Below are 13,167 nucleotides of genomic sequence, written 5' to 3'. Positions count from 1 at the left end.
ATTGGCACGATGTCCAGATATCAATGCAAGTTGAAGTTAATATAACTTCAAAGCATATTAATTTCTTAATTTGAAAAGTGATGAGAGCAAGTTTATAGTGACTTTTAACATGTCTAATTTTTGCATTGAATATGCAAGATGCAGCGATTTTTGCATATACGAAGTAGGGGTGAAACAATGCATCGCGATGCGACCGAATCGTGGTGTAGTGGTCTTGATTCGATGTTCGATTTATTCCGGGTCTGTTTCGGTTCGATACAGTTCTAGAATCATAGCATACATTGTTTTTGATAACACGGTTTCTGATTGGCCAATGGAATTGAAAATTGCCCAATCAACGTACGAGTAAACTTTGCTGTACCAAAATGGACACAGTCGAGTTGAAAAATGCACCCCCAATATATAAATCCTGGGTATGGTGACAGTTCGGCTTTAGGACAAGTGATAAGAGTGTTGCTTTATGGTAAACGCTTTTATATTATGTAGAATTTATCTGCAGAGAGCAATAAATACAATAAACATAAAAAAAATCTAAGCATTATAAAGAATTTGGAACATGCTATTGTATCGAATCGAAAATCATCGAATCGAGACTAAAGTATCGAAAATCAAATCGAAAAGGTACTGTATCGTTTCACCCCTAATACGAAGTTGAATCTAGCCTGAAAAACATGTTTTCTGTTGAAGCAACAAATTGCTCCCCTAACTTTTCTTTTGTAATGAAGTTCACATGTCACATAAATCAAACATCTTTCACTCAAAGACCTCGGGGTGTCGTGCCGATGATGAATTTTTTATGTACGGAAACCCTGTTTATGCAAATGAGTCCATTGTGAAAGTCACTATACAAGCAGATCAGGGGCGATATCAAGATCACAATATAATATGGATATTACTTTAGCATGTATGTTACATAAAGAAGAAATTGAAACTATTTCAATATCAAAGAGAATTAATATACCCCATTTGACAGAAACTTTTACACGATTGCGGTTTATTGTTTGACAGCGGTGGTAAATAACGAAAAAATATTTCGACAGTTCCAACCGCAAAAGGACTGTAGATATGTGCGTCATGACCTTCATCATGACGTATTTTTCATTGTGACGTAATGTGCCAGTGCAGTAAAGTACAATTTTTTTACAGCACTGGAATTTATGGGGAAAGCCTTAACTCAGCCGCGTATTTAGAAATAATAATGGCAGACTTAAACACTCCGACCAAAAATGTTACTAGATGCATGTGCATCCCAAGAATTATAAAATTGGAAACTTGTAATAAATGCTGTGATTCCCTCAGTTTCCCTCACAGCGATTCCAACTGCAAGACTCACCTGCCATTAAGAGTTCTACAGCTGCAATCTCACTCATGTCAAACAGGTCACTCAGAATGAGAGCCTCCTCAATGAACTGCTGCGAGAAAGTTTGTTTGGACTGGTCCCCCATAACTGGTAGTCCGTTCTTTGTGGCCCCACGAACGGCTGTTCTGTACGTGGCATTTTTGGGCTGCAATACAGTATGTTGATTTAAATACAGCATCAGACAATACCATTACTCAAGTCAATCAGTTCTTTTATATCAGTAACCCACAGCTTTCAATAAGATCTGACAGGTCAGTGATTTTTTAAGGCCCATTTTGGGTCCGAATTTCGGCCTTTTCCCCGCTTAAAAATTGCTATTTTTTTCCCAACCAATTTAGCTTGCATTTTTCCCAATGATAAAGTTATGAAAGAAAAACGTATTTGAAAAAAAAATAAACATTCGATGTGAATTATATACATAAGACTTAAAGAGTTATGGGAATGATTATTTGGATAGAATGGTTGAAAATTTTAGAAGGTTAAAGAAAATAAGATGTGTAAAATAAAGATGATATAATATTTGATATGATTTTAAAACTTATTTACGATAAAACTGATTTTTTCCCAATTTGACTGAAATGTCGACAATTTTTCCCAATTCAAAAGCCACAGGACCCTTGTAAAAAATATAGAAAAATCACTGCAGGTGATGAAGTGTCTCGGACATTACGCTCCACCCTTTGATAGTTGTATTCAATTTCATGTCCTCCACTTTATCTCTATCTTTATATTGAAAGCCCTGTATCGTGACACAGTAGCGACTGTACACAGTCTCAATCTGTGTACAATTCTATCTTTATATTGAAAGCCCTGTATCGTGACACAGTAGCGACTGTACACAGTCTCAATCTGTGTACAATTCTATCTTTATACTGAAAGCCCTGTATCGTGACACAGTAGCGACTGTACACAGTCTCAATCTGTGTACAATTCTATCTTTATATTGAAAGCCCTGTATCGTGACACAGTAGCGACTGTACAATTCTAAACGATTACGAACACGTACAACACCAAATATCAGCTAACTTCCGGAAAAATAAACTTAGTACGAAAAACATAGCAATTCAGGTACATCTAGTTGCTTTGTTTCAAACACATTCAAATCATTATCGTCATCTTTAAAAAGAATTCTTTAACATATCGAAGACCAACATTTACTTGATTAGTTTATAGAACCTACTGGATTCTTTAACAAGGCTATGTAACATGTAAGACAAACATTTAGTTTATTAGTTTACAAACATAAAACCTACTGGATTCTTCAACAAGGCAATGAAGTCTGGTTTGTGTTTCTTGAGGGCTATTTCCAAATCATGTATGGCATCTGGGAGTTTTCTGAACACGGCTGCCTGCACGGTTTGCTCCAGTTCTTTATACGGCCCCCAAAGCCGGGCCTCTACAAAACAAAAATTCTCATTTAATTCTGTTCCAGTTCTTTATACAGCCCCCAAAGCCGCACCTCTACAAAACAAAAATTCTCTCCCTCACTTTTGTTCGTCCGAATATAAATTAATTATACTCTGAATTTGTATGTATAAATATGAAACACCATGTTTGGAATGCTGCTCGTTAGAACGTTTTTATTAAACACAAACCAATCCCAAACGCCTTATAAATACACCAACAGCACATACATCATATTAAAATTAACTGGCTTCCATAATACCTGCTATACCGGACTCACGTTCTAACTGAGCTGTAGAGTGACCTATTCAAACACACATCGTATTTATCTGATCACACCAAACGAGTTGTATTTAAGATGAGAACTCCGTAAGTTGAAAAAACTTGTGTTCAAACCATTTGAATAATATAAACGGAATACAATAAAATTTGTTCAAATAAATTAACTTGTAAAATTTGTATAGGAAGTATTGAATATGTTCAAATCAACAATCAGTGGGTTGACTTATACAAATAATGACTGATATAGTTGTTGACACAGCCTGTGATTGGGATTGACAACTATTGATGACCTGTAAATATATGGCAGGCATGATACTACCATGTTTTATCTCAATTCTTTCTATTGTTTTATCATTTCCTTTATAGCTCTTGCAGGTCTTTTATTGATATATTATCATTGATTATTAGCACAAGCATTGCACAGCGCATAGAAACTATATGTAATTTTGTGCTTTATAAATGAATAAAATAATAATAATACTGTTGTAGGAGCTGTTGATTGAAATGCCATGACAAAGTAAAACACTGTCCAGAACTTTGTACAGTATAATAATGCAATTGTAGACTGGGTTGGGTTTTTTTAAGGACAATAAATGACCTGGACACAGTTGCACGAGGGTTAATTAACTTTAACAGAGTTAACTTCCTATTAACTCTTACATTTACATAGTGTTAACTAGACGCTAACTGTCAGTTAAACTGGACTCGTCTTTGTGCTACTGGGCTCAGGTAGACTAGACGCTAACTGTCAGTTAAACTGGACTCGTCTTTGTGCTACTGGGCTCAGGTAGACTAGACGCTAACTGTCAGTTAAACTGGACTCGTCTTTGTGCTACTGGGCTCAGGTAGACTAGACGCTAACTGTCAGTTAAACTGGACTCGTCTTTGTGCTACTGGGCTCAGGTAGACTAGACGCTAACTGTCAGTTAAACTGGACTCGTCTTTGTGCTACTGGGCTCAGGTAGACTAGACGCTAACTGTCAGTTAAACTGGACTCGTCTTTGTGCTACTGGGCTCAGGTAGACTAGACGCTAACTGTCAGTTAAACTGGACTCGTCTTTGTGATACTGGGCTCGTCTTTGTGCTACTGGGCTCAGGTAGACTAGATTTCAGGTAGACTAGATTGCAAATAAGTAACCTTGGCCTTGGGCAACAAAATTACAATTAAAATCGACATTTAATTTTTATTTCTATGTTACCTCATGATTAATGGGGGAAAAAATGTCAATGCACTTGTTCTGGAATATACAACCTCTGGATATGAATAACTTACATTCTGGAAAAAAGCCACAAACCTAATATTCCTAGCCAATAAAATTTGTGACATGTTAGATACTGAAGGTAATAGTTAGTGCCTGTGTAATAGCCTAGTTAGATTCCTAACAGCGTCTTACTGCGACTAAATAAGACTTGGAACTAAAATGGGAAAAAATTGAAATGAGAATTTTATGGTTGCCAAGTGGGTAGTCAGTCCACAAACTGTTTTGAGAATATATAAGGCCCACATTTACTGTAAAAATATATTTTACTTTGTATGTGATTGAAAATATAAACTAACTTTACAAGTAGAAATGACAGGAAATGAATGTTGTTAAAAAAGCCCCCCCCCCCCCCTCCCTCCTGTTTCTACGTGCGATCAGTTGCTACAATTTGATTTATTACCCCTGATTTTAAATAATTCATGATTAGATTTTTTTAATAAAGTACTGTACACTGTACCTTCCTGTGTTATGATTTTAATGGAAATTCACAAAAAGTAAATTATAAAATAGTTATCAGTAGAATACCTGCAATATTAAAGTCACCAGCCTGAATAATTCATAATAAATATGAGTGTCCAACTCAATATCAAAGGTGTCCGACTTACGAACGAATTCCATATTGGGAGTTTATCGCATCTGAATGTATTATGATGTAAATTACAGGGGCGATCCAAGAAAAAATATTAAATAAGATAATTTCGAGCTCTTACAGGCTAGACTAAATACCAGCTCGAAGAAACGACTGGAAAAAATGTGAAAAGGAAAGAGAAGGGTGTCCGACTCATGACCACTTTTAACCCTAGTATAGCCCAAACATTGGGAGAACAGTGTTTAACTTTTGATTGGAAATATTGTTTCACTTTCTCTAGTTTGAGGTAGCACTTAAAAAGTAATGCTTAAATATTGGTCGTGTAAAATTTTACTTGGATTAGAAACGGATATTTTACCTCTAACTAGTCTTAAAGTCCTAGTTCTTTATTACCATTAATATCATCATTTGGGGTGGGGGGCATACTTCCTACAGTCTGACGCTGCTGAGATCAAATACAAGAACTGAAATACCCGGGACCCGTCTTTTAAAAAAATGATAGGCAAAACAATTATGACTCGCTGTATCTCAATTTTAAGTAACAGACAATAAAGAGTAGAAAATACTTTGCCATCTTTTATCTTCAAATCTGTCATCGACAAATTGGTGGACTGCGTTCAAAATTCAAAACGCAAGTGCTTGGGGAGTGCTAAAGTATCGAGGAATTTCTTATGAGAAACCCAAGCGATAACTGTTAATCTTTGCTGGTTAACTTAGAACCAACAGCTACACATGAATCAATAAATTTATCAATATTTGTAGTAAATATAACTGTTTCGGCGAGAGAGAAAAAATTTACCCGAATTTACCGCCATGCCTCCAGCCGCCATCTTCAAAATTATAAAAATTCCGATCTCGACTTTGAAATTATATGAATACCGATCTCGATTCTAAACAATCGCGTTCAAAGGAGGGTCTAGATGTTTGACCGTGTCCCCATCTCAAACAGAGACCCGGGGGAGGCCCCAACTAAAAACCCTGACGAAGTTTTATCGAATTATTATTATTTGAATTCCAATTCCTTTCATTTGATTTGATAATATCTAGGAGCGGTCTTTGATTTTTGTAGTACGGTGACAAGTGTGTTTAACAACTAGATAAAATAATAACTAAGATAGATATCAATTGTTTCATTACATCACTTAAATGCTCTTGGATCAAGAGGCTAACCAAAGGTACATGTAATTTAAATAAGCCATGAATGGATAATTTTTTTTTTTTTTTTTTTTTTTTTTTTTTTTTTGCTTGCTGTTAAAGGGAAGGACGTCCTTGTAAAACTATAAGATTTTGGAGATACATTTGTGCTATTTCATGATACAGAAATCATCAAGATTATGTGAACGTTGAAATACATCACAGGATAAAAAATTGCCATCTGCATCTAAAAAATCTTGTACAACCTTGACTCCTTTATCATACCAAGTTTAAAAAAATACAGATTTATTTGCAATTTTAACATTGGAGTTGTACCATACAGGGACATTGTGGAAATCGTTTTTAAAATTTTCTTGTTTATCCAATAACAGCGTTAAGGAGGAATGCTACACAAGAAAAAAATTGATTTGGATGAATAAAGGAGGATATGTACAACAATATTTTGAAATTGAAAACTTTCAAATTTACTTTATTTAGTCAAAAAAATACAGTTTTAGTTGAAAGCTAACTGAGATTTTTTTTTTTAAAAAACCCTGTTGGACTCAAACACGCGATCCACAGTTCAGTAGTCGATGTGCTAACCTACTGTGCTACTCAGCTAGGCGAAATTTTTTGAAATGAATAGACAAATATTGCTGATATTTATATTTTCATCATGTTTTAAAAGGAAGTCAGCCATTATGACGATGTAGAGTACCTCCTTAAATCAGCAACTTCAAAGTATTTGAAACTATTGACCATGCATCGACAAAACTTCTATCAGAAGATTTCCTAGTCCATGTTTGACTATATATTTTGAACCTGTTTTAATGGTAGAAAAATATTCCAAGATCATTAACACCTTTTTGAATGTGAAAGGTATTAATCCAGCTTCTATAAACAAAAGGAAGCAAGAATTAATTGTATATGGAGTAAATACTGTTTCACTTAAAGATATTTTATTAAAGTTTGTTTTAAAACATTATTTGACTCCACATTTTGGCACTCTGTTTTTCCCTAAAATAGCTCTAGCAAGTTTATCGTTATTTCGGATTTCAAACATTTCGGTTGAGCATCACTGAAGAGACATTATTTATCGAAATGCGCATCTGGTGCATCAAAATTGGTACCGTATAAGTTTTACATGTGATTCAGTTGTACAGTGGTTGCAATTTAGAAATTTTAGATTACTCCCTGTTAGGTATTACCTAAAGAAAATTAGTATTAATTCCACAGATTGTGATACGTCAAGTTATCAAAAAAACAAAACAAAACAAAAATCATTTAATATCAACATCATTTCCGCTTTTTCTTACATTATCTGTGATTGGTCGATTTTGTACTGCAGTGAAAATTATTTTTACTACTGGTATAAATATTTAATTGTGGGTATAGCTTTGGGGAGCGTTTAATTCTACTGGTAGTATATAAATAGATAATTGTGAGTAGAATGGTCACTCATGAATTCTTATTGTAGTAAAAATATTACTTACTTTTACTAGTAATATAAATATTTATACTACCGGTAAAATTATTTTTACTACTGGTATAAATAATTAATTGTGGGTAGCTTTGGCCAGTGTTTTATTTTTACTGGTAGTAAAATTATTTTTACTTGTAGCGGACTTTATAATCGTTCCAATCATTAGCTCAGAGTAAGAGAAAAACATCAATTTTCCCCATGCTGAGTGATATCGGGAGATGATATCTGTGTGGTTATTTATCCCATGCTGTGAGATATCGGGAGATGATATCTGTGTGGTATTTTTCCCCATGCTGAGTGATGTTGGGAGATGATATCTGTGTGGTTATTTTCCCCATACTGAGTGATGTCGGGAGATGATATCTGTGTGGTATTTTTCCCATGCTGAGTGATGTCGGGAGATGATATCTGTGTGGTTATTTTCCCCATACTGAGTGATGTCGGGAGATGATATCTGTGTGGTTATTTTCCCCATATTGAGTGATGTCGGGAGATGATATCTGTGTGGTATTCTTCTCCATACTGAGTGATGTCGGGAGATGATATCTGTGTGGTATTCTTCTCCATGCTGAGTGATGTCGGGAGATGATATCTGTGTGGTATTCTTCTCCATGCTGAGTGATGTCAGGAGATGATATATGTGTGCACGTGGTTATTTTTACCCATGCTGAGTGATGTCCGGAGCTGATATCTGAGTGGTTATTTTCCCCATGCTGAGTGATGTCGGGAGATGATATCTGTGTGGCTATTTTCCCATGCTGAGTGATGTCGGGAGAAGATATCTGTGTGGCTATAGTTTTACCTCAATATGTTAGTGGTTTACTTGTGTTGGGACGGTACAACTCAGCAAGTGTTTATCTTTGTGTGTGTGTGTGTGGGGGGGGGGGGGGGGGGGGGTCTTCTTCAAATCATTTTTTGTATCACGATGTGCATTGAATATGTTTTTAAACTACATATTCATTGAGTGTGCTTCAAACATTTATGAAGTTATGACGAACGAACTCTGCGATATATCATTCAATATATTGGGATTTCAAGATACATATTTGTCTGTAATAGATTGGATTGTTTAGTTTACTATAGGATGTTGTACAATATTTTAAACGGGTGACCGTGAGATAGTACTTTTAGCACCTGATTCAGCTTGTAGACGACCATTAGAACTCTATAATATTGGCTGGAGAAAAATGGTGGATTGACAACATTTACCAGGGACACGTGGATAGGAACTCGTGCAACATCTTTGACATTTTCATGGCGCCTCAAGTGGATATAGCCTATCGTCGACTCGGATCATTTATTTTTCAATTTTATTGTACATTTTTGTAAATAAATTAGATGACTATGTTGTCCTTCCTTGGCAAAAATCATCCATTTTACTACAGTGGAGAAAAGGTCGAGGGAGGGGGAAACCAACACAATTTGGGGTTCATTGTGACCATTTTTTTTCATTATATGTACAATATTATTTTGTACACAATATCCTTTAGTCCGTTCCATTTTCCGTTCCACGTTTTAAGCAACACCTATTTATTGTTCTCTTTAAAATGACGTCGATATATGTACACATAGAAACAGGAAGACAAGCGTGCACTACTCGGGGCCATGTTGGACAGCGATTATCACTTGGATTTAGATTTACACGAAATTGCCTGAAAATTGTGCTTGGAAATTGTTAAAAGTAGGCCTAATTATTCAGGTATTGTATAACAGTATGTTTGTGTTTATCGTGATTACAGAAAATCGGACGGCTTTAATTAATGTACAAAAAAAAAAAAAGAAATAGAGATCTACGATTAAACAAAGGATATTTTTAGTTACTGACGTACATTAGTATATAATCAATAGTTCGATAGCTTGGCGAGTTGCTATGTGTATAAACTCCACGGTCCTCGGTTCGGGTAGCCAGATCTTATGGTGAGTGACTAATTACATTGTTATGTCGGGTCTATCTATGGCGCTTTGTTGATCTGGTCAGTAAAACAGGTACCGTAATCAGTTGATCATCTTAAACGTTAAAACACGGGAAACTCCATTTTAAATGTCGGGGTCGTTTTCTACTTTTACCAGTTAGTGGGCTCCGTGAGTCCGTCATCTGGTTGACTGTTCTGCCACGTTGGGGTGTGCACACATTTAAAAAAGAGAGTGATTTTAAAAATTTCAGTTATTTACAATTAATAACAGATTGACCTAATGATTTTGTAACCGAGCCTTGATTTGTTTTATTCACAGGGCTCTGAATTTCTGTCAATACACCTTGATAATACATGTGTAGTATGGGTGACTTTTATATAGCTCCTGTGTAGTTTATTCATATTGTTCACGCTTACTACACATCTTACGGCTTATTGATAGAAATTCAGAGGCCTGTGTTTTAGTTTGACAATGAACAAATACGGGCCAATGCACAAGTTAATATTCTAATAAAGAATTGAACTTGATTCACATGACGTAAGACAAATTGTAATGAAAGAATCTGTCTAATCAATTCATAACGTCCCAGGGTTTGACATTTACTTTTTTGAGCACTAGACCAGTCGGGATACTTCAAATGATTTTTACTAGACCTGACTTTATATCCACTAGCCCTGACAAATTTCCAGAAAAAAAAACCCTGATAGTTTCTTCATATTTAAATACTTCATGTAAATGACAAACGTTTACGACGTAATTTATTAACTTGATAAACACTTTATTATAGTCAATTCAAATAAACTGTTTAAAATTAACATCGAACAGATGTCGTAAAACATCACTACCGACCGCGACTTATTTATTAGAGCTAAAAATAGAGATTATTCCACCACACGGTTCAAGATTGGTAGTTTCTTGTTTATTATTTAACACGACCAGTCGGACTAGTAAATCGACATTTTACCCGACCGGACCTATCATTTAGTAGATTCGGTCGGTCGGACGTGCCTTAGTGTCAAACCCTGCGTCCACCTCTTCACAATATGACAAATTGTTTTTCTTTATCAGATAAATGAGTAAGATTATTCAATAACTTTCGATAGTACTTGTACGTTTTTATCTTTGCTGTCTATATTTGTCACATTGAATAAGGAAGTGAATTTCATCTTCCGCTAAATTTCCTGTCGATGTTTTGCAGATTCTATCTGACAGTTACAGTGTTAGTTAATATGCTGTGTAATTACAGGGGCGGATCTAGAACATTTACAAAAGGGGAACTGCGATCCAAATTTGTACCTTTTCAACCCAAAACAACAAGAAAGGGTGGGGGGATTGAAAACCCATTATTGTCAAAACTGACTTAGTTGCTTTAACATATTTGTTATTGGGGGGGGGGGGGGGGGGGGGGGGGGGGGGGGGGGGGGCTGCTGCCACAACCCCCATACCCCCTCTAGATCCACCCCTGAACTGTATTGAGATCCGCCACCGTGTCTGACCCTGCTCTTATAAAAGTGACAGATAAAGAAATGGACACCGTGAGAAATACCCTGGATGTTTTCAGAATCATTTTCCTGATTTTTAGGAGTATTTTTACATCTCGTGCATGTTATGAAAATTCTTAAAGGAATTATTTGTATTTGCCAAGTCATATGAAACTCCTTTTCCTTAAATGAGCAATGTATGAGACCAATCAAAAGGGGGGTGGGGGTGGATTTTCCTTCCAAAATTTCTTGTAAAATCTTCCTCATGCAACATTCAAACATATGATGCATTATTTGCATGATTAGTAAATGAATATGTAGTTTTTATTTTTTTTTCTTCTTATCAACAGCTGCCTTTATCATATTCGTATGACCTCGGCGCTCTAGCAATGGATCCCGCGTGTAGCACCCAGTCGGATGGCGTCTATTGTGACATGTGTGGAACGGGTGAGGTACAAAGTCACTGTGAACTTTGTATTGTAAATCTGTGCATGAAGTGTGTTGGAGAACATCTTTCTGAGCCGTACAAAAGACACACCGTGGTGCTTTATCGACAGAGAAGTTTGGTCCCGAGGTACCCGAAATGTCCAAACCACCCCAATATAAACTGCGAGTTTTACTGTCAGAAATGTAGGGTTGTCGTGTGTCCCATATGTGTCTCCTCAGGTGAACACCACAGCCACACAAAAATAAATGTTCTGCAAAAAAGTAGTTCCAAAACAAAACGCGTAGAAGCTGATTTGAAAAAATCTACTGCAAAATTGAAACCCACACATAAAGAAATTGCTCCAGGAGTGAAAATTGAGAAGGCCAATGTGGAAGAAGCGCATGACAAACTGACCAGGCATCTTCCCACCGTCCCAGTCGATCTACCCAGCATCTTCCCCGAGACGATTAGAACAGAAGATATTCACCCATTGTTTGATTCCCTCTCCGAATTATCAATCACAGGAGATGAAAAAAACGACTGCGCAATGAAGACACCGGAAGTTGTTCAATATGTTCCACCGAAACCAGAGGTCGCGGAACCGGAAGTCATCACTACCATCAATACTGGGTACTTCAACGTTTACGGTGTCTGTTGCGTTGGTGACGACAAAATCTGGACCCGTGGAAATGATCCAGTTATGAAGCATTTCAAACTTAAAGGACACAAGCTCCTAAACTCAATCCAGACCAGTTCCGGAAATGACCCTCTAGACATCGCCGTGACGAAGGACGGCTACCTTGTTTACACTGACTCGAATACACAAACTGTAAATATTGTGAAGAAGAAAAAGGTACAGGAACTGATCAGATTAGGGGGGTGGATGCCGCTGTTTGTCTGCAACACGCTATCTGGCGACCTCCTGGTTACCATGTGCAGTGACAATAAAACACAATGTAGAGTAGTTCGTTACACCGATTTCACGGAGACACAAAGCATTCAGTTTGATGATAAAGGCAAACCTCTCTATTCATGTGGTTGTCTCAAATACATCAGTGAGAACAGGAACCTGGATATCTGTGTGGCAGACTGGAAAGCCAAAGCAGTAGTGGTGGTCAATCAGTCAGGAAAACTCCGATTTAGATACACTGGTCATCCCTCTAATATGAAGCAATCATTTGATCCAGTCGGCATCGTTACAGACAGCCAGAGTCACATCCTGATAGCAGACTGTAACAATAACCGTATCCACATCCTAGATCAGGATGGACAGTTCCTCCGTTACATTGACACCTGCGGTCTCCAGCTACCATCTGGTTTGTGTCTCGACTCGAAAGACAACCTCTTTGTTGCTGAGCGTGCAGGAGAAACTGTGAAAAAAATTCGATACCAATATTAAATCTGATGGAGATTAACACTAATCCGTTATAGATTAACATTATACCTTGACTTGTACTGTATGTGCTTGATAATTTGTTCTGGTTTTAAATAAAGATCACTGTGGGAAAATGCTTTCATCTTGAGACGAATACTTTTCAATAAACCTAAAATATTAATGTTCAACATTTTATTGGTGATATGAAAGACAGCCGAAACCTATGATGGTGAGGTATTTGAGTCAGGTGTAAATTGCACTATTGGAAAGTCCTCTTACATGCATCAATTAAGAAAGAAGTTTGAACATTTCACAAATGCAATTTTGGCCAGTTTAATTTTGATGATGTAACGTTTAATGCTGGATACAGAAAGCCTCGGCTCCAATCTGATTTAAAAAAGATCTTTGATCCGCTCCGTTATTGTTATGTCGCTCTTTTCGAGGCTTACCGATATT

The 13,167-nt window shown here is 36.6% G+C and overlaps 2 protein-coding genes across 4 annotated transcripts in view; one reads left to right on the top strand and one right to left on the bottom strand.

Annotated features, from left to right (window-relative positions):
• The window catches only part of LOC125674483 (nuclear pore complex protein Nup205-like), a 60,523-nt gene extending 54,778 nt beyond the window's left edge, over positions 1-5,745 (bottom strand). For both annotated transcript variants that reach the window (XM_056159604.1, XM_056159605.1), the window contains exons 1-3: positions 5,697-5,745; positions 2,614-2,756; positions 1,334-1,505 (exon numbers count right to left, since the gene is read on the bottom strand). In XM_056159604.1, coding sequence (XP_056015579.1) covers positions 1,334-1,505; positions 2,614-2,756; positions 5,697-5,727 — 346 coding nt within the window. In that variant the 5' untranslated portion in view covers positions 5,728-5,745. The remainder of the gene's footprint in view (positions 1-1,333; positions 1,506-2,613; positions 2,757-5,696) is intronic.
• Positions 5,746-9,051: 3,306 nt separating this feature from the next.
• LOC125677012 (uncharacterized) lies at positions 9,052-12,892 on the top strand. Of its 2 annotated transcripts, none has more exons than XM_048914918.2 (2): positions 9,052-9,213; positions 11,260-12,892. In XM_048914918.2, the coding sequence occupies exon 2, from the start codon at positions 11,299-11,301 to the stop codon at positions 12,733-12,735; it is 1,437 nt and encodes a 478-aa protein (XP_048770875.2). In that variant the 5' UTR covers positions 9,052-9,213; positions 11,260-11,298; the 3' UTR covers positions 12,736-12,892. The 2 variants fall into 2 exon arrangements, with proteins under 2 accessions (XP_048770875.2, XP_048770874.2); XM_048914917.2 differs by having other exon boundaries at positions 9,082-9,431.
• Positions 12,893-13,167: the final 275 nt, after the last annotated feature.

This window comes from Ostrea edulis, chromosome 3 (genome assembly GCF_947568905.1).
Source record: "Ostrea edulis chromosome 3, xbOstEdul1.1, whole genome shotgun sequence".
NCBI lineage: Eukaryota > Metazoa > Mollusca > Bivalvia > Ostreida > Ostreidae > Ostrea > Ostrea edulis.
The sequence above is the reverse complement of the archived record's forward strand: the minus strand, read 5'-3'. Positions and strand labels throughout refer to the sequence as shown.